Consider the following 23,327-nt stretch of genomic DNA (forward strand, 5'->3'; position numbering starts at 1 on the left):
ATTTTAGGGATTTGAAAGCTCTCAAGACATTTTTAAAGATTTTAATGGGGTTTTACAAATTTTCAAATATTTAAAGTTATCTCCAAAGATTTAAAACGAATTAGTATATTTTAAAGATGATGTAAAAAGACTTTCCAGTGGATTTTGATAATTCAGAGAGATTTCAGATAATTTTACATGTTTTATAGTATTTTTCAACATTCTAAGGAATTTTATAGAGCTATGAAAAATATCAAGGTATTTAAAAAGATTGGAAAGGATTTAAAATAAAATAGGATATTTTTGGCAGATTTCAATCACTTGAAGTGATTACAAAAGATCTGAACTATTTTAGGGCATTTTTTTAAATTCCAAAGAATTTTAAAATTATCCTTGAAAAGTTTCAAGGGATTTGAAAAGATTCTAAAAGATTTTGTAAACTTCAGGGTATAGTACATTTTTAAGAAGAAATTTATTTTTCCTTTTTTACGTGTGGATAATTTTAGGTCCAAAGATTTCTGAAGAGCTCAACAAAAGTTCACGAGATATTAAAATATTTTAAAGGATTTGAAATATTTTAGGGTATTCAAAAAGATTTCTAGGGATTTTTAATTAATTTCAGTACTTTGATGACATTTCAAGCAATGCTGAGGAATTTGCTATATTTTAAGGAATTAAAATTGTAAATTAATAATAAAATTAATTAATAAATTAATTAATAAAAAAAATTAATAATAAATTGTAAAATTGTAAAATTAAAATTGTAAGTAATCTTTAATATATGTCAATTAAAGATTTGAGAGATTATAAGGTATTTAAAAAATTCACAAGGAAATTCCAAGAACATTAAATATTTTTAAGGGACACTAACAAATTGTGATTATTTCAAGGGACTTTAAAGCTCCCAAGGTGTTAAGATAATGTTTTTACAATTTCAGGAAACATAATGAATTTCATATAAATTTACTAGATTATATAATATATCAATCCATTTCAAAGAATGTATTCACGAGGGGTAAGGAATTTTTAGGTTTTCAAAGATTTGAAGAGACTTTCAAATATTGTTTGGAATTTATTTAAATTCATGTGAAATTTACCCTAAATTCAATGCATTTTTTTTTGTTTTTCAATAATTTTATTTAATTTATTCTAAATCCTTTATAACTCACCTTCAATTTTGAGGCGTTTCATCTAAATGTTTTCAATCACAATCAATTTTTCTAAAGTTATTTCGAACTTGCTAAATTCAAGGTATTTTACAATATTTTTACTTGTTTCCAAATCGTTTGAATTTTTTTATTCACCTTGCATTTTTATCAATTTCCTCTAATTCATATATTTTGTCTTATATTCCTCTAAATTTTCCCTAAATAAGGAACGCTAGTCACTTTTTCGGTTTAAATAGTTCACTTTTTTAAAGAAAATTGGACTATAGCAGCCCTTCGAATTATTATTTAAAATCTATAAGTTTTATGCAAAAATGATTTAATTCCATTCATAAAAGAATTTATATTAAAAATGTAACAAGCTTAGAATTTTAGTGTTTAGCAATAGGAAAATAAGAAAAGGAATGTAAAAAATGAAGGTTTGGTGAGCCATCTTCTAAATGATTCCTAATCATATCACGCTCACAAAGAAATTTTAGTGTCCTTGTCATAAAATCTTATGTTTGAATCGTGACCTGAAACGAGTACAGAAATGTATCCTTCGCTCAGAGCCTATAAGTAACATTTACAGCATATACTGATCTTACTATTTTTTCTCTTTGTATCAATTTTTCAGTTGTATATTTGTTTCTTTTTCTCTGAGTAAGTATATATATTTTTATAAAAATATAATAGAATTTTACTTAATTTAAAATGAAGAGTCTCGTCGTCCCGCAATTCTTAATGAGTATTCAAATATTTTTCATAAAATTGCTTAGACGTCCTGAATCTTAGGGAATATCCTTCTGACAACTATGTGCCCCATGTTTTTGGTGACAACTAAACAGAGTAGAGTTATAAAACAATAAGTTATAAATTATAAGAGTTATAAAAATCAATGGGAAGTCCATGCTGGAACGTTTTAATAACCGTGATGAAAAAAGTACATCTCCGCTATACACAAACCTCCATGAAACACCCCAAGTGTGAATTGCCGGAGCTGAATACACGGCCCAGTGTTGGTCCAATTTTGGCAGCCAAAGGTCGGCTAAAGTTATTGGGCCAATATCGGCATTTAAATCAGCCCAATGTTGAGTCAGTGCTGGCAGCCTATATTGGCTATTTATATTTGCCGATTCTCCACCGATGCTTGACCCATAATCGGTACTTTGTTTCACCAAGTCTTAGTTTTAGCACCTAATAGACAAGTCTTATATGAAAAATAAAAAAATTTATTGAAAAATTGTCAAAGTTCACGATGAAATTTGTTAAGTTCTGTCATTAAAAATTGTTAATGATTATAAACATTACATTTCCTGTAATTGAAAAAAGTTGTAAAGCAGGCTACAACGGAAATAAATGAAATATTACGCGAAGGAAAATTGTAATCGATTTAAATTATTTATTTTAAAATTAGTGTATTGATATTTCTTTTAACATTTCGTGCATTTTACATTTACACAACGTCACATAGTATAAAGATGTACGTTCGATACCCCGTAGCGTTAGAGATTTTATTTGTAATATAATGTTCAAAATGTAATATATGTATTCAGTCTAAACAGTAACATTAATATTTATATTCAAAGTACTCGACTATGGGCCAATATTGGGCCGTATGTGACTTCGCACTTGGGACAGCTTGCAAATTATTTAATTTTTTCGTCATATTTGATACCCGGTTTTTAATTTGAAATAACACTTTCTAAACAAAGTTAACGCATACAATGAATAATGAAAATGTTTTTAATATTAAAAATATATTTTTCATACAAATTTCTGAATCCTAAATCAATTTAAACAGCAATTATATGAAAAAAACTTTTATGATTTGTTTAATAATTATCTTCACACATTTGTTAGACTTTTTCACAAAATTTCTAAATCTCTTTTAAAAAAAGTGGAAAAAAGTTAGAAATTATTATGCGACCTGGTGTTAAGTACCGCACCTAAGCAACACATGTCAAGACACTTGTCCATTCGTAAACTCCTTCACACTCAGCATACTTGATCAGATTAATGCTCGATGCACCGTAAGTACCCCAATACAAAACAAGCTGTTCTTACAGTAACACTCTCTATACATACGTGGCGATGCAAGTACGGAAGCATCCACTACGTGTGCAGGTTTTAATATTCATTCTTAATCTTTCACCTCAAGAAAAAATACTTATAATGGATCAAAGCTAGTAACAAATTTTTATTTAATAAACATTTTCTTGAATAAAAAATAGAATATTTGCATTTTAAGGATGAAATTTGTAAATCTCTTCGTCTGGGGTAATTGCTAAAGAGATTGATCAGCGACCCGTGTCCTATGTGCTTTAGGGTGCCGAAAAATCATTCTGTAAAATCAAAATCACTATATAAATATAAAACAAAAGTCTCTCTTTAAACTGATGTTTTGCTGAATTGAGACCAAAAAAGATTAAGGAAAAAAGGGGAAAAATTGATCTAACCTAAAATTTGAGTAGCCTTAACTGTGGGTTGCGATAAAAAATTTAATATAATACAGATATTTGAAATACACTTTTTAATTATTTTCATACTTGTAAGGACAGTATTTTTTCTTCTTTCTCTACATCAAATTACTGATTCATTTGTAACCTAGAATATGATAAAGGATTCAATTGCTCCAAGTAACATATCGATTAAGGTAGTTATAATGCCAGAAATCAGATATCTAGTAGACCAGTTTTTTATGATTTTAAGAACCAAAATAATATTACTGGCAATGTAATTTCAAATAAAAAACATTTTTTAGTTTTTCTGAAATTTCAAAAATTACAATAAAGATATTTATATTAAATACTGTTTTCTGTAATTTAACTGTTTCTTACTGCCACTTCTTATCAACTTAAAAAAAATGGTTAAATTTGAATAAATGATGACTTATTTGTTTGGGGGAAAACATTCTCTAAAACTATACTGTTTTCAATCTTAAAAATAAATTTTTCTGTGGCTGAAATCAATGAAAAAAATTTCAAATAAAAACATTTTTTTAACAAATAACTATATTTGCAGAGTAGTTGATTATTTTAAAAATCGTAAACAGTACAGTTGTAAAGAATGTTTTTCCCGACGACATAAGCAATTATTTATTCAAATTCAGTCATTTTTTAAAAATTACTGAGAAACGATGGTACAAAAAATGTCATTACAAAATTTAATGTTAAAATAATTATTTTCCGTAAGTTGTTGGCTTTTATCATAAGAAGAATTTTCTCCCTTTCATAATGCGGCTTATGAAATGAAAATTTAAATGGTTAAAATAAACAATATTCTTTTATAAGTACCTTTTACTGAATTAACTGATAAAATCGTAACGTTTCTCTGTGTTAAATAATTAAAAAAAGACGGATTTAAATAAAAAAATTTCAACCAATGAATCATTGAACTTGATTAAAAACAAATAGTCATTTTAACATTTTCCAGCATGTAAAAATGACTAATTAAAACAGTAATGTTTAAATTTATGGTTAAAATGATAAGAAGAGGAATCTACATAAGTTTATTGAAAACTCATCAATTTCATAATATCTAAAATTCAATTTTTAATTATGTTCATCAGTAAATTTTCTTTCATGAAAATCAGTTTTTTCGATTGCCTAATCAATTGAGTCCATAATTTTGATTGATTAATCTCATAAAATAATTATTTTGTCAGTAGAAGCAATAGATTTTTTACTCAGAAAATAATTTATTAATTGAATCAGTTAAATTCTGGTCAATTTGAATTTATAGTGTAACCAAGAGAGAGAGAAAAATCGTTCATGTGATATTTATAATCATTTTTTTTCATTTCTACTTTTTTATTGTTAATTTTGATCTTTTTTTCGATTCCACATATCTTAAAAAACTATAATCTGTTCACTGGCTAGGCTGGATAGATAGCACCGCGTCTAGTGCTGCATCGATGCATTCCGCGCAATTTCAATGCATTTCTCAGGGACTTTGTGCACTGCATTTGCTATTCCACGTGTGCAAGGGCCGATCGCGTGCGCTGCATATTTCACACTTTGAGGTCGACGCTACTATCGCTTGTCCACACAGAAGTTCGACGAGCTTTTCACTTGATTTTTCCAATCGAGGAATAGTGATAAGTCGCCACGCTTCCACACCTTGGGAACTGATCACTTCTCAATTACATTCTTACACCTTTAAATTTCTTACTTCTCCAAATTAAATGAACTTATTTTTCTTATGGCGTAAAATGTGAATAAGTAAGGCAGTGCAGGACAAAGCGGAGCGCCTAGAATTTTCCATATTATGGCTTGATATTACATATATAAAAAAAACGGATATCCTGCTTTACCATATATGTTCGAATAAGCCCACTTTATGGCAAATCTCCGAATAGGTTAATGTAGGTAGTTTATAACAATATTTCATAAATCTTTACGAAAATTATAAAGAAAGAAGTTATGAAAATTGAAAATTTCTTTTTTAGTTTCAGTAGGTATTCCGAGTAGTTCCTATACTGAGTAAAGTTAACTAACATAAGTGATAATTGTTTTTTTTTTTTGCAGAATGAGAAGCTGGAGGTAAAACAGAAATGGGCCTCGCGACTTTTAGGAAAGTTAAGAAAAGATATTACGCAAGAGTATCGAGAAGACTTCGTCCTAAGTATCACGGGGAAAAGGCCAGCCATGTGTGTTTTAAGCAATCCTGACCAAAAAGGAAAAATGCGTCGAATCGATTGTCTGCGACAAGCTGACAAGGTAATATTTTTTCAAATAACTTTTTATTAATATTAATCTATTTTAAAATTTCTGATAAAAAGTATTGCTGGTGCGATATAATTTTAGATTTCATAACTGTTCACACAAAGGATTCATAAGAATCTACATTCGTAATGATACTAAAATATTCCATGACAAAAATAATAAAAATTCGCGACAACAGTAATCGATTAAAAAATTCCATTTATCATTTACTTTTAAATCTGACGATTTTGAGGAATAAAGCAGGTTTTGTTATTAAGATTAATTTATTTATTATGTCAACTATAGGTACATTCAAGGGGTTTCTAGCAGAAAGTTAGAATTTAATACATATGGTAATTGCCACTCTTACAGTAGTTGAAAATCATCCTAAATTTTTTTGGATATCTCTATATCCTTTAGATTTTGATAAGATATCATAGCTATACCATACGTATATTTGGGTCATAAAATTTGATTCATCAAAAATAAAAGTTCTTTTTCATAAGAAAAAATTGTTCTACTTCCCAGGAGGAATGTTATAAGTATTCTATATAATATTTAAGAGCAATGTGTGCATATGAATAGTGCAGATTTTTGTATGGACATCACATCTGAAATGGGACATATTAATATGCATACGTTACCGAAGGTATCACAATAATCTTAGGTGTCATCCAAACCATTTTTTCGAAAAAAAAGACTTCTATAAACGCACCATTCATATAAAATTTGGAAATCATTTTAATACCACTTAGATATTTCTACACCCTTTAATATTATTTACTCAAACTTTTATTTTCATGTCAACTATACAAAAATCGACTTTTCATTTCTCAGAATTAGTCTTCTGAAACTATAAGTGCAAAACCACAATAAATACGAAATATATTTGATTAAATTACAGGTGTGGAGATTAGACCTGGTGATGGTGATCCTCTTCAAGGCGATTCCCTTAGAATCGACAGACGGGGAAAGACTGGAAAAGACTGCAGAATGTGCTCAACCGGGCCTCTGTGTCAACCCTTACCACATCAACGTCTCCGTCCGGGAACTCGACCTCTACCTAGCCAACTTTATCACTAGTCACGGTAAGAATAAATTCATCCTTATTATTACCATCATTATCACTATTACCCACTAAAAGACCTAAAACCAGGTTCCGCAAAATGCTTTCAACACGAATCGCGTGTTAAGCACCTCCAGTCATTACATCCATTCCTTACTTTAAAGAACACATACCTATATCTAACGTTAAATTTTCGTATTAAGTCCACTTAATTCAAATTGACCTTCTCTACATTCTTTACTCATTACTAAAGTTAGGGTTCCTTTTCATCTTAGGAGGTTCCACCTTTCTTGACCAGAACATAGTTTAGCTTGGCGACTAGCGACCTTCGCATTAGCGTATCCTTCTCGATAATCGCTCGACCCTGAAGTCCGATACATTTTTAATGCTCTTCTCGTCTCCCCTCCACAGTCGTGTAGCAGATTTGGAATCGAGTCTTCATTTTCTCTTCTCGAGCCAACGACCGCTGATTCGTTCATTCATTCGTACAACCGTTCATTCAACTAGCAACCGCTACTCCACTCGGCTTCGATTCAAAGTTTCTTGGAACGTCTTGCCAATTTCACCGGGTCCCCATGACATGCTCGACACGCCGATCTCATGCTCGTATTTCCACCCATTCTCTTCCTTTATGCTTTCTCCCACCAGCAGGTGACCCTGAACTACTATTTGGACTTTCCACTCCAAAAGCTCATTTTGACATTAAGTATTATTCAGATTTTCACCATCCAAGGAATTCTCATTAAAATCACAGGCTACCATTGAGACAATCGTGTAGGATTTGGAAAACATTTTTAAATCGTTTAGGTATTTGTATTCCATTAAGGTAATTGTACAAATATTATAGCTCTGGTGCATTTGGTACCATTGGTATTGTGGATACATCCAAAGGTTTTTTAGTTTTAAAATTTGTAAATCATTTTTAAATTGTTTGCACATTCGTAAATCCTTTATGCATATGTATAGATATCATAGGTACATTTTCAGTATGTGATTCATCAAAGATTACTGTTCTGCGTATGACAAGGGCGTATTATTTCGAAAAGAAAAATTCTGTATATTTTGAATAATATATATTCGAAACGCGGATGATGGTTCCAAGGAATAAAGCACGTATTCATTATTAAGGTTCATTTACTACTATGGCTATTATAGGTACATTCAAGGGTTTGTCATTGGATAATTAAAATTAAATCTATCATTGTTTGTATACAGTAGTTCGAAAACATATTAAGATCTAAATTTGGTATTATTTGCATAATGGAGACATCCAAAGAATTTATAGTTATGTATATCATAGGTACATCGTCAGTATGTGATTCATCAAAAACAAATGTTCTTCTAAGTATGGAAATGATTGGGTCTTGCCAGGAAGATAAATTTGAAATGTTTTTATTAATGCATATCAGAAACATAGATGGAGATTTTTAGGAATATAGCACGTCTTAATTATTAAGATTCATATTCTACTGTGACTATCATAGGTACATCTCAGGATTTTTCATTAGAAAATTGGAAATCAGTACATATACAGTAGCCGGGAATCATCTTAAAATTGTTTGGATATCTGTATATCCTTTAGATTTAGAGAATATGTCAGGCATACCATAGGACTATAGGTAATTTAGGGTCTTAGAATGTGATTCATCTTTGATATATGTTCTTTTTCATGTGATAAAGGTTTTCTTTTGCCCAGAAGAAAAGCTAGAAATATTTTCTATAATCTTAAATAGGAAATATTAAGATACATACTTTATCAAAGGTCTCACATGTATCTAATTTTTATATAGAAAAATAGACCACCATATAGGTATCATTCATATAATCTTTGCAAGTAAATTTATTACTACTTAAATATTTCTGTATCCTTTAGATAGAATGTAGATATCACAAGTTTGGTGCATCCCATAGTATGATTTTCTCTTGAATCAGGAAACGGTTTTATCTTCACAAAAAGGAAAATTATAAATATTTGTGATAATGATTGTAAGAAATTGGTGGTGTTTGTTTGCAAATACCACGCGCTGACTGGGGATGTAAAGATATCTTAGATTTGCAAGTATCGTAAGCAAGATTGGCTTGGCAGCCACGTTTCTAATGTTTACAACCGGTTGACGTAAAAATTGGCTGGGCCTACCGCACTACATACAAAAAAAGAAGAGGCTGCCAAGACATGGGGTAGGTTAGTCGTTCCAGATTCCCTCTTGCTCTCCCTAACGTGGCCCACATGGCTACCCTTTACGCATCAGCTGTTATCTTATCAAAACTTATTTAATCCAACAGTTATTTAAAAATGTAAGATAAAATAAAAACATCTGCATACTTAATTGGATAGAAAAGTATCTTAAATTTATTTTTGTTTGCAAAATCCAAAGTCCTTAGTATGTTTTACTAAGTGAGAATTCTTATAGAAATTAGTGAGATTATATTTTATTGTCGATATTCAGCGTGCAATTTTCTCGTCGTTCTTCTCATTAACTAAAGTGACTGCATGTTTTATGCGGATCTAAACGATTACGCTTACTTCTCTAAGAAATCGGTCTTGGCAGCAGCTAGGTTTATAGTATTGTGGCACGTTGTATATTTTAGGAAGCCCTGGAATTTTCATGATGTTGATCGTGTCGCATAAGATGAGACGTTAATGCTCCATCTCGAATTTGACTTATAAATGGGAAGTAAGTTTAAAAATAGAATTGCTAAAGTAAAAATCTGTCTTCTTTTATAATTGTATTTTCTATTACAATTGTACTACGTTTAAGGATAAGAACGTAATGAAAAGTTCTGCTGGAATATTGAACCTAGAAAAAAGTAGGGAAGGAATTTCGGTACCCGAAATTGGAGTCAAGGTTTTTTACCTTCAGTAAGTTTATACAAAGTTTTAATATCAGAGATATAAGATCATCAAGCGCCGAGAATTGTCAGAAGCTATTCTGAACAGCTAAAACGAAAATGCATTTGTGCGCGACTTCTAAAAGCCACCTGTCCTCCACTTCAACACTCACATAAGGCTAGATGTTACTTACGCAACCAGCTCGGCGATATTTAGCTCTAAGGGTGCATCCACGACCTGCTATTCATTTTTAATTTACTGCGTGAATCTAATTACAGATGCAAAATACTATTCTTAATTAACCTCTCGAAAAGTACCCCTGGTGTAAAATCTGGAGAGTGGTTCAAAACTACTCTTTAATGTTGTTCCTCAGCCTGAGAAGAGTTTTTGAAAATGATGCAGATATTAAATCAAGAGGATGAAATCGAATTTTATTGCTAATAATTAACCCATTATTTGCAAATATACCTCGCGATTTAAATATAGAACGGCAATATTTCAGTCCGAAAGAGTGATACGAAATACGAGTTCTTTTGCGTCGTAATTTAACCTAATACCATCCTGTCTGAGAATATTTGTGGATTTAAATGTCTGTAGATGCATGTAGTTGAAATTACTCTCTGAAAACGATTCGTTTGTATGAATACATCTTTATAGTATCGTTGGTGAAACTAAGAGAAGTATTGCTTCAACATCATCCTCAGGTGCTTTCGACACATCGGAATAAGTCGGTTTTGTATGGGACCGTGTACGTGTACCTAAATGGATATGCACAAGACGTTTCGGTGTACGCTTGCTCTATAAATAAATAGGCGACGGACATCTTGTAGCAGCTTTAACGTGGTATTGCCTATGTCGATTTGCTTTCGTTCTTCTCATTGTTGTACTACAAAAAACTTGTTGAAAATTGTTTAAAATGCTGTAAATTTGAGGAATAATGACCCTTAAAGTCTGGTACCTAATACTCATCTTTTCCACGTAGCATCACATTCTTTGATATTTACAGATTTTTTATATCGAAAGCCTTCATACTGCAAAATTAAAATAAGGAATTTTATAAACAGAAGACTGTAATATATGAGAATCTGGAACATTTGATAATCTAAGTCGACAAGCAGACTGGATTAGACTATTTCAAACTTAAAAGTCCTGGATTCAAACAAATTTTTTTCATTTGTAAAATTTTCACAAGTTACCCACATATAAATAATATAATAAAACGAATCAACCAAAAGCTTTGTCTAATTTAAGCATACGATTTTGCCTGAAGTAATACAATTTTTATACAATTAACCAAGCTTTTCTTTTAAGTAAACTAAATGCAGTCAAATAAATTATTTTTTTAAATAAGACAAATTTTGTTTCTAAGTGTACAATTTAAAAAAAATTGTAATGAAAGCAAGATTTAGAAAAAGAATAATTGGTTTTATAAAATCTATTTTCAGAAGCAATAATTATGAAGCATCAAAAGAAAGCACCAATGCGCTTTACTCTTTTCTGTCTCCTCAAAGGATGACCCTGAGAAATACTTCGATGCATTGCTTTTTGTATATATAGAAATAGCATCAATGTTGACTATTATTATTCCTAATGTAAATATATTAATCATTTCCACATTTACAAATGGCGCCATTATACACTTCGAATAAGAATTCGTACGAAAGGAAATTATTTTGCAGCTGCTGATGCATTTCATAGACGAGACTGCACCAATTTCGTGAAATTGAATTAGTGTGCTGCGCAATATTCGTACTTTGAGAAATGCAGGGCCTAAATTTGAAACCTAACTCTATTCGTTTCCGGTAGTTATTTCACAAACTTGTAAGATTGTGATTTAAATACTTCGTGCCTCCTTCAACGACTAATTTAATTTCCTATGATGGAACATTTTTGAATGGCATTATTCCAAAAAGCGCGAATAAATTTCAACAAGTAGAGGCCTGGCTTATATTTTGCAGAAACAAGCACATCATCAAAGTATGAGAAAAATAAATAATTTCGTGCAGACTGTCGTTTTATAAGAGAGGTTAATATTATTTTGAAAATTTTCGATAAATCTTTGATGACTGTAGTTTCAATTGACTTTAGTCAGAGAATTCGAAAATTTTGAAATTTTATAGAGATTATTTAATATTTGTGATTTGCAAAGCTATTGACTGTTATAGTGGGAATTGTGACAAGGTGTAAACAGCTAGAAGTTTTTTCGTCGTTGCTTAATTTTTTTATATTTTATTTTTATACAAGTTATGTGGTAATTTTTTTCTTGGGGGACAAAAGATCCTAGAAATATAAAATAAAACTCACCCTCGAGAACGCGAACGTTCCGGGCTCTCGTGTATTTTGGTGATATGTTACGTAATGAGATTTGCGTAAGATCGCACGATATAAAACACTGTACGACAGGGAAGCTATTAAAGTCGTGAAGAGATTTTGGGATGCTGGGAACTGATGAATAATAAAAGTGCAGCTGTCATTTTAATCAGCTGGAATCTTAACACCTGTTCTCATTTTCCTTACATATAAGTTCTTAAAAAGCTTGATACATGATTAGTTTCTTGTCATTTCTGTTTTCAGAAGTTCTGAATGGAATCTGCAACGCCAACAAGGAAGAAGAAAGACGGCGAAAAGGTGTGTATAATTTTGATCAGTTAGTTTTACTGCGAGGATATATATTTTTTATAACTTTGATAATATTATTTTTTCATTTTTCATACTTTTGGGAAAAAAGCAGATTAGTTCTGTAATAATTGAGCTCAAAATTTTAATTATAGAGGACAAATTTAATATATATTATTTATAACTATAATTTTTTACGGAACGATCGTTTATCGATAAAAAATTATCGATTGGGTTTGTTCCCAGGTGCAGGTTACCACGAACTGTATAATGGTGTCGTATGCAACGACACGATCCTCGCGACAGGTGTCTTCAGCTCCAAGGAGCTCTGGATGCTTTCAAAAGGTACGACGATTCTTTCTCAAATCTGGAGCATTCAATACTTTATCCAAATCCCAAAACTTTCCTAGGATACGATAAATTCTCTTTTCTATCTTCTATCGAGAAAAAAAAAATTATACGGGTCTTTTCTGAAAAAATTCCAATGCGGATGCTTTCGAAAGGTAAACGACGAGCACTGCCTTTTGAAAGCATCCTCTGCAGTCGTTGCAACAAAACCTTGCCTTTGGCACACATTTTTATTTCTAATACTCTTATTATTCTTACTCTTTTCTTTTTTTTTGTATCCGATGATCCTCAATAGGGTAGGCCGAAACGCCGTAATTTTTCAATCTCGAAAAGTAGTAATATGGCAAAGTTTTCAAGAAAAATGTTGTTTTTTCAATTTATAATTTCATATTATTTTTCACTAACAGACACTGTACTTAAAAAATAGACATAATCTTACATAATTTTGCTTTTTGAGATTGAAAAACTTTCCTTTTTCGACCCTGCGGCCTAACTTTTCGCCATTTTCGGATGTTTTCTAATTTGCAGATTAAGGTGATTCATTTTATAAGGAGAAGAGTTCTTTTTGAATCTGAACACGCACACTAGCCTAGGTTGTACATTTTTAGTTAACATATTAAAAAAATCTAATTCGGACTTTATTTAGAGGTCCCCTATTTTATTGTTGCCTTTTTATTATTTTTATTTTCTCAATGTCTTGAAAATGCATATATTAAATTTGTATATATCCAAAATTATCTTCTGTTAAATTACCATAATTATAGATCACTGAGTGAACATTTGAAAACTCATTTTTTTAATATCATAATTTTACCTTACTTGTTTCATAGCTTTCGATGAAAATTTGACATACAGTATTTTGATTAAAATGTCAAACAAGTAAGACAAAATGATTATTTTCCTTAAAAATGCTTACAAAACCTTCATTAAATTATTTGGCATGGTGGTTATGTAAACCCGGATAATTCTATATGTACAACAATTTCATATATGTATTTTCAAGACTCTGAGAAAATAAAAAGAAAAAATATACGGAAGTCCAACCAGGAATGTCTAAATCATTTAAAATAAAAAATTTTTCCTTTTGAAAAAATGTATCGACTAAGAAGGTAAACAAAAAATATTTTTTTAATTTCCGATTTTTCTAGATTTCTTAAAAAAAATATAAAGGATGCGTCGACTTTTTGCCCAGAAATTGATGTAATTACATTTTTTACTCTAAATTACAATTAATTAAACCTCTTTCTGTCACTCAAAGTACTTTAACTATATCGAAAAAAACCGGTAAATTTGACATAAGAATTTCTTGCTCGTTTCCATTATTGGCCTTAGCATAGAAAAATATTTGATTTAAGCATAATTAAAGTGCCAAAATTACTTCTAAACATTTTTTTAAAAGGAAAATAGTTTCATTATTGGTACAAAAATAGTCCATCTGAATATTATTAAATCAATGAAAATTAATGGGAAAAATCGCTAAGAAATCCAAAATCTGTAGAACTCAACTATTTTCAAAGCCTAACTAGAAAAAAAATGTAATTCGTGTAGTTTTCATGTTCAGAAAAAAATTCAATTCCCTTTTTCAAAATATAACAAATGTTTAGGGGCCATTTAGACACTTAAACGTTAACAATAATTTTTTCTGTAAAATTCAGATTACATTCTTTGATAACTTTGGAATAATTTCAGTAAATGGAAGAATTTATATTTATTGTGATTGCGGGTAAGATAATTCTAAAAGTTAATTACAATAATTTCTGGGCCCAAAAATTCGCCGCGAGCTCTAAATCGTTTTGTTTAATAATCTATAAAAATATAGAAATATATTTTCATTAAAAACAATCACCTTTCACCGCACGTTTCAAAAATATAACTTTTTTATATTGGGCACTCCAATGTGCGTGTTTTGATTTAAAAATGATTTTTGTTTAATTGACCCTAATGTTACTTCACTTATAAGGTATTTAAAGATTTTGCTGCATGGAACATAATAAATTTGCTGCGCGTACACATTTTTTCGAATATTTAGATTAAAGGTACCAATATTTTCAAAAATTATTAGGTTTAGAATCTGAATTCAGATATAAACGTATTGGTTTTTTTGTCTAAAAAAATTGCATTTAAATAATTCCTCCTACTACGGATTCTTAGAATTCAAATTGGTTCTGCGCCTCAGCACTTACATGCAAGATGGTATTAGAATCTTTCTTTTAAAAAATTTTTATTGTGAAATATTTTCTTTCAAATTTTTCACGACTAGTAAATTGAAAAATAATTTAATCTATATGGGAAATTTTTTGTTATTTTAAAAATGATTTTAAGAAAAGAAAAAATTTAATATGTGAAAAATAAGGTACTAAAGAGGTGAAAGTAGGCAAGTTGTAGGGATGAGACTGTGAATATACGTAAATATAATAATAGCTATATCCTGGGAATAATTAATTCTTATTTAAAAAATGTATTTTTTCTCTTTTTTCTACCGGACATGCTTAGTTTGTATCACGGCGGTAAATGGAATAATAGGGCATGAGAGCGCGTATTGAGAAGCGTGTCTCGAAATGCTTCGACAAATGCAAGTGTGAGCCCGCTTCGTACAGTAGATTAGTATGCAACCCCGTGTATTAATAGAAGCGAACAATGCTCACGGCCTCAGAGCCTCCTCACAAACCTCCTGATTCTCTCCAAAGAAATATTCAACTTTGCAGTAGTAAAACTAACTACGAAAAAAGTTAAACGACTCTAGAAATTTTATAACCGAAAAGTTAATACAAAAAAATACCTATTATTTTAAATTATTTTTAAAAACAGTCTGTAAATATCGAACAAAAGAAATCTTGAAAAAATCCTCAGCTATACATTTATATTGAAACCCGTTTTTCATTTCCACCACATCATAGCTTTCACCTTTTCCTATTTCTCGAAAATCGTGTGCATAGTAATTTTTCCCCTACTGTTTGGCATTTTAGAGCCACAGATTTAGAATGAGGGAAAGCAGTTTCATTGAGAAAGAAAGAGGAACGTGTGAAAATTGAGATTAGTGCTTTCCTGGGAGCGTGAACGTGGTATAAAGAATCGGGCTATGCACACTTGCTTTTTGTTAACAATGCTACACCCTTTCCCTCATTTTTATCCACAGAGTCGCGAGCGTAGAATTTTCCGTTTTTAATGTTGAAACTTCCGAGCCTCGAGACCGGCTCACGTGGGTGAAAAAGCAATTTTCGTCAGCCGCGAAGTGGGCAGCGATGGGTGAGGAAAGGGGGAGGGGGTTGCGAAGCGGAAGTGACGCTAAAGAAGAAAAAGAGGTGAAAAAGACGAGAAAAACTACACTAATACTGCACCTGTTTCGTGATGACTCACGTTAACTCTGCCTATTTACTGACACAAATAAACATTTCGAGGACAAATAAATATTCGGGATGCAGGAACAAAGTTCGTATACCGACTTTTGACATTTAAGATTCTGTAGCACTCTTTAAAATTCATAACAAGTTTGAGTAATAATTCAGAAGAAAAATAAAATTCTTTTTTAAATAATAAATTAGAATATTTCCGTATTTGAAGTATAGGTTTGATTTACGTATAGTATCACCAGTTTATGAATCAGCTGATCATAAAAGATGACTCCATGTTGGATTTATAGAGTAGGTGTCCATACACTATGTTACCAATTTGAAGGGGGAGGGGGTCATGCCAAAAACTGCCTACGTAACAGAAATTCATTTTTTTTTGTATTATTTATCATTTAAGTTGAAAATTCATCTCTTTGGTTGAAAATTGAGCTATTTTTTGAAAATTCGTTTTTCTTCGTTGTAAATTAATTTTTTTTAACTGACCATGTAACCGTTCCATTTCTAGTTAAAAAATTGTACTTTTAATCGAAACTTTATACTTTTAATTGAAAAATTGATGTTTTCTAGTTAAAAATTCATCTATTTTCTTACAAAGTCGTTTTTTCTCGGTAATTAATTTTTTTGGTCGAAAACGTATCCTTTTTGAAATTAAATGTTTTTTGTGTTAAAATTCAAAAATTGGAATTCATTCTTTCAGATTTGAAATTTAACAATTTTGTGAAAAACTTGTATATTTTCATGGAGGTTTATGTATTTTGTTGATAATTTTTGTTTTTTGACTACAACATTAAGCTTCTAGCTATAGGTCAAAAGCTCATCAATTTAATTAAAAATTTAAGTACTTGATTAAAAGTCTGAATTATTTTTTTTAACTCATTTTTTTAATGATGGTTCACCTCTTTTGCTGAAAATTTAACTTTTTTGTGGAAAGTTCGTCTTTTTCGTTAGAAATATAATCTACCTTGTAGAAAATTCATCATTTTGTCTAATTGTTCAACTATTTGTTTAATAATAAAGATTCGGTTGAGTTCAGGTAGTAAAAATTTTTTTATCTTGTTGAAAATTAATTTCTTTTTCTGAAAATTTGACTATTTCATTTGATGTTACAAATATCTTTTTTCTTGTTGAAAATTCAACTACAGTGAAGCCCTTCAATAGGCCTCCCTTCTATAGTTCTTCCGAGAATTGACGCCGTGCTGCAGGTAGGTGTAACAGGAGCTGCGCGGGGTGCACGGGATCTGCGGTTGTCACTAAGGCGAGCACTCAGGCGTGAACAAACAAAAGCGAAGCGGGCTATAATGAGTTAGTTTCTACCCAATGTCAGCCCTAAAATAGGCGCTATAGAAGAGTTTCACTGTATTTGTTTTAAGGTACATCCTTCTTGATTGCAAATTCATTTTTTCAGTTAAGAGTTCAAAAATTTTATTTTCATTTAATTCCACCGGTTAAAAATTCGTCTTTTTCTAGAAAATTGATCTTTTATGATAAAAAGTCATCTTTCTCGGTTAAAAGTTCATGTTTCTTGATTGAAAATGAAATTTGTTCAATTCAACTATTTGATTAAAAATTCAACTATTTTGTTTACCATTTGTCTCTTTTGTTTGAAATTTCAACTATTTGTTTATGGAACTCCTTGGTTACAAATTTTGTTTTCATTGGAAATTTGACTTTCTGTGTAGAAAATTCATTTTCTCCCAGAAAATCCACTATTTTCATTAAAAAATCACTCTATTTTCTCTGCTTTGTGAAAAAAATTGGTCTAGGTTTTCTTTTCATTTTGAGGGGAGGGTGGGTGGTAAAAGTAGCTGAAAATTTGTAACGTATTTTATGGAGAGCCCTTAACTTTCGTAATAAAATTAAAGACTTCCTTGAATTAAGTGCCAAAGGTGACGTTTTGTAGAAACGATTGATACTTTATCTGCTTAATTTACAAATAAACGAAATATAAGCTGCTGAATGCTGTTTGTCAATTTATCGAATATCAGCAAAGCAAAATTTACAAAATGGAGATTTTGAAAGTTAATTTTCGAAGCAAATAAACTCAAGCAAACGTCGTGATCGTCAAAGTCGAATTTCGCTATCTCATGCGGGTCAGCCTTGCGTAGTTTGGCGCGACAGAAATAAGAAAATTCAAAAATAAAGTACGAGCTTCCACCGATGAGTGACGTGGAATAGCGGAAGCTTAAGGCGTTTGACTGTGACGCTTACTCAGAGCCTAAGAAATAGAGAGACAGTGAGTGAGTGTGTGTGTGAGTGGTGTGAGAGGGTATGAGTGAGTGATGGAGGGGGAGAGATTTAAACGATATATCAGTATCAATATCAATAAATTAAGAATAAGAACGAAAGACCTCGATGGCAGGTATCGAAGATGAGTTCGAAGGAGAATCGTGCGTAATCATAATATATATATGTATGCATATGTATATATATATTGTATCAGAGTGTGTGTGTCTGGTTTCAGCGTCCATACTGCATGACCTCAGCGACATGCAGCCTCAAATAAACGCGATCAAAATAGAGCACCCGCCGTACTACTGCAGCAGCTACACCCCTCCATCCGCAGCTACCGCCGCGGATCATGCTCAGCCCGCGGCTAGCTTCAGTAAGTTTCAAAATTTACATCCCTATTTGACTCTTCTATTTCTTCCTTTTTCTGCTTAAAACGTCAAAATAGACATTTTGTTGAATATCAGAAACCCTAGAGGAAATTAAATTCGAGTAACTCTTGTTATTAACAAATAACTGCAAATTACAAATATTTTTTTCACAAGTTTGCATGGATTGTTCGTTTTGGGTTAGAGAGAGTGTAAATATATATTTGAGATTATTTTGAGAGGGTAAACTTATCTTTTGAATGAGTCCTTATCGAATTTTCTACAATTAGTAATTTATGAAATATGAATTTGTTAATTAAGGGCGCGCCTTCGCTGAGTAAGTGATGTTTGCAATAAATTTTAATTTTTATAAAAAAATATATCCGCTTTATCTTTGTAGATGATTAAAGTGAAAGGTCTGCTGGGTATGAAATGATTTTTTTATGTTGAAAATATAACATTAGCAGGGCAGAGGGGTAGGTGGATTTTTATTTGTTTAAACAATAATATTTTGAAAAGTAATACTCTTACAGAGATCTCATTTAGAGCACTTGCTCAAGTATGTTGCTTCTATGATAACAAGTTTTTGTCGAGATAATTTAAGTTTTCAGTTTTTGTTTAACCCGACAAAAAGTTATACACATAATTTTTTTCCATACCGTTGTGTATTTGATATTTCAGCATTTCATTTTGCTTATATAAATTAATGCATTTTTTTAATAATGATATATTGTGAATGATTATTGGGGAAAAATTAATCGAAATCCTTGTTGGATCTCGGTTATTCTCTAGTTTTCTCAGATTTTTTTGAATAAATATAAGTATGAGAAAAAGATGATTTTTTATAACAATTCTTCGCTAAAAATTGTAGTAAACAAAATTTTTCCTTGAAAAAGCACTATTCTCAAGAAATTCAAAAAATAAGAACTCACTGAAAGCATAACTTAAAAAAATATTATTGTTCAATCAAAAATATCTACTCCCTTCTCCCTCCCCCCATCCTACTTATTTTGGATATTTTCTTTTAACAATGAAAATTCATTACATACGCCGCTTACTCAGCGAAGATGTACATTTAATGAACAAATTCATATTTCATGAACTATTGATTGTAGAACTTCGACGAGGGCTCATTTAAAAGCTATGTTTATCTTCTGAAATCATCTCGCACACATATTTACTCTATACTTAACGTAAAGCGAACAATACCCACGAATTCGTAAACGAACATTTACGATTTTAGTTATCTGTTAATAACAAGAGCGATTCTACCTGATTTTGGTCAAAGGCTTCTTAGCTTCAATTGTACATGTATTTGAAATTTTTAAGCACAAAATTTCTGTTATCTTAGAGGTCCAGCACTTGGACTTTTCTCGTGTAATTTGAATGAACTAATAGTGGTCTTGTCAAAAATCAGATATATGCAAAAAATAAAAAGATAAGAAGAGCATAAGTTCCAAATTCGGGAAATGAATTTGATTGGCTTAAACTAATTGCTTTTTCCTAATTCATGTCTCTGTAAAAGATTATGGTCCAGTTCGATTTAGAAGTGGGTCAAAATCCATGTTTGGTAATTTTTTTGTTTGTTCATTGATTACTTTTTTGCGCCTGTTCTTTTTGCGATTTGATAGGGCCAAGTGATACATAAATCAAAAGTGCTTTCTAGGGCATGACTGAAAAATCCGGAAAAACAAAATTCACGATACTGTAAAATTTCATATAATATAAAATTACCGAAATGTGAAAATCCCGAATTTAAAAATTCCAAAATAATTAGTCATTAATTTATATAACAAATAGTGAAATAAAATATCCGATAATAGGAAATTCCCGAATTGAAAAATTATAAAAATTGTATTTCAATCAATATTATTCATTTATTAAAAATATAATAATGAAATATTTTGATGAGAGGATTGTTTTAAATGTTGAATGTATTTTTAGAATTAGTGTTTTAAATTTAAAATAACAATAATTAATTTTTTTTGGAAAATTTGCATAGTGGCTTTTAAAAGTCACTGCTCTTCTAATAAAAATCTTGTTCTTGCACTGTTCATTTTGCATTGAGAAATATATATATTTTTGAATTGTTATTTCAAAATAAAATAATAATTCAAAAGAAATACTCTGATCATCCAACAGAAATGTCATTTAATCGTAATATGTAATTATTGTATGCTTAATGAAAAAATATGATTTATTAAGAAAACAATTTTTATAACCGTTTAAATTCGATAAATTTTTATTGTCTGGAATTTAGCATTTTACAATTTACAATTTTACTGTTCCCAATTTTGAAAGTAAGTGTTTTTATTGCTAAAATCGTTTAAAAAAATTGTATGGGAAACTGTTTTTATCGAAATAATTGAATTTGAAAATGAATTATTTTATTAATTATATTATTTTAGTTCTTAAAATCATAGATAATTTTTTCCCAGAAACATGATTTTTGGAACGCCAGCTATCTATTCACAACGCACACTTCAAAGTTGATTAATTTTTTCAGCGATTAATAGAATCGAGAAAAGCATACTGATTGTTGTTTGGAGTTAATTTTGTAAGAGTTACTGAAGCTTAGTTGAGAAAGAAATAATTTAGGTTAATTTTTTTTTCTCGGAAATAGTTATTTGAATTGTATATTATCACTTTCACTCTAAAAAAAGCTGCAATTCTCATTTATTTCCGAAAATACAAAGTTTTTGAAAGTTCAATAGGACTAAAGCTAAAATTTTGCTACGTTGTATTGCAAATAAAAATCTCCAATGACTTTTTGATATCAAAAATGGTGCTACTGTGTCGAAATGAAGTCAAGAGTTTTGAATTTTAAGAATTAAAAAAAATTTCCCTTATAGTACGACAATTATAATATTTTGTATGTATAGTTTTTGCTATCAAATAATAATGATACATTTTAATTAAAAATATAACTTATGATAAATTTATAATCTATTATTTCCTCAGATATAAAAAAAATGTGTTCCTAAGAACTTTTTTTTGAAATGTAAACAAATTATGGTTTACTTTTTTATTGCAGTAGAAGTCATATATCATACATAAAAGTAAAAAAGTTTCAATACAAATTAATTGAATATTAAAAAATGTCACTATTGTTCAGTTAAAAATAATTTTAATTTGAAGAAAGTAGCTTTTTTATTTTAATGTTTTATTAACATTTAATAAGAAAAACTGGCAACACATAAATACTATAATTGTTTTCATTTTTCGCAATTTTACAAAATTTTAAAAATTAAAAAATTTGCACCTTTTTGAGACAGCGTTTGATCATCTTTGATTTCAAAAAGTCATCAGAGATTTTTATTGTTAATAAAGCGTAGCAACTTTTTATCACTAGCCATTTTTGATTTTCAAAGGTTTGACATTTTCAACCTGCCCTCAAGCATAGTCAGCTTAAAAATTCATCTAACCTTTAATGTGATTGATAAAGTCGATTGAAATAACTCAGTGTTAATTGCTACGAACACTAAATGAAAAATATGAGCGCTATTAAAAAAAATGGTTTAAGTTGAATTTATTTATTTAACAAATGCTATAGGGATTTGTTTGTTTTAACTTTCATTTGAGGTATAGGATGCAATTCTTATCCAATTCTAATGATCAAGAGCTAATTTGAATCCTCGAAAGAATCTTAAAAATTGCTTTTGAATAGGTTTTATTAAAAAAATTGTTCATAATTCATACGGTTATTAACTTGTGAGGAAGCTTTGCATAAATAATTTCAATTCAAATAAAACTCAAACAAATGTAATTCTATATAATCTTCAATGGAATAAAATTAGGTTTTGATCGATAGGATTGAATATCGACATTGTATCGGTTGCCTAAAATTAAAGCTAAAACACTGAAATGTATATCAATTTTCTAAAATAAACATGTCAAATTAAGCAGTTTTTAAAAAGGAAGCTCAGATTTCTCGTTTAAAATTCATAGCAATTATATCAATGATTTTACAATAATATTGAAATTATTTTAGAAAACATTTATTTACAGAAATAATGACTGTATGAATTATATAAAAAACACGTTCAAAAAACCAATTAATTAGAGTTTTACAGAATAATTCGCAGAATAAAATCAGATATTAATCTTCCAAAGTAATTACAAATTGCAGCTTTTACGTATAATGTAATCTAAAACATAACACTGAAATAAATTTAGCTAAATGTACCATTTAGGCCGGAACAGATCTGTTCTAAAATACGCGTAATTTTCTCTTTAGAATCTGTATTAAAAAATTATGCAATTCTTGTTCAATCCTAATGATCAATTTAGGGATTTATTCCTTGAGAGATTTTTACAACTTTGCTTAAGTTATTTCAATAAATTTAAAATTATTTGCGAGAAAGTATTTTTACAAAAATAATAATTGTATGATTCCCAAGTGAAATTTTGACAATAAGTACCAATCAAATATAGGTGTAAAGAATCTTTCAAGGAATAAAATTAGACTTTAAAAACTAGCTGGGAATGACAATTGCAACTTTTATCTAAACCGAAAGTGCAAAAACATAAATGAAGTATTTTTAAATAAAGATATTAACATTAACTGTTTTTTTGCAAATGTATCTTTGAAGATTGAAATTTCAAAATTAGTAACAATTCACAATCGGCATATTTTTCTCGATTTTATAAATCGTTTAAAAAAGACTCAGTTTTGAAATGGACTGCACTTGAA

General features: G+C 29.9%; 1 protein-coding gene across 1 annotated transcript in view; it reads left to right on the forward strand.

Moving 5' to 3' along the window:
- Positions 1 to 23,327, forward strand: part of LOC117175465 (nuclear factor 1 X-type) — a 121,191-nt gene that overhangs the window by 61,613 nt on the left and 36,251 nt on the right. The window contains exons 3-7 of the mRNA XM_033365170.1: positions 5,654 to 5,845; positions 6,735 to 6,918; positions 12,301 to 12,354; positions 12,589 to 12,687; positions 18,502 to 18,642. Coding sequence (XP_033221061.1) covers positions 5,654 to 5,845; positions 6,735 to 6,918; positions 12,301 to 12,354; positions 12,589 to 12,687; positions 18,502 to 18,642 — 670 coding nt within the window. The remainder of the gene's footprint in view (positions 1 to 5,653; positions 5,846 to 6,734; positions 6,919 to 12,300; positions 12,355 to 12,588; positions 12,688 to 18,501; positions 18,643 to 23,327) is intronic.

The sequence above is a fragment of the Belonocnema kinseyi genome, chromosome 6, assembly GCF_010883055.1.
Source record: "Belonocnema kinseyi isolate 2016_QV_RU_SX_M_011 chromosome 6, B_treatae_v1, whole genome shotgun sequence".
In the NCBI taxonomy this organism is placed as follows: Eukaryota; Metazoa; Arthropoda; class Insecta; order Hymenoptera; family Cynipidae; genus Belonocnema; species Belonocnema kinseyi.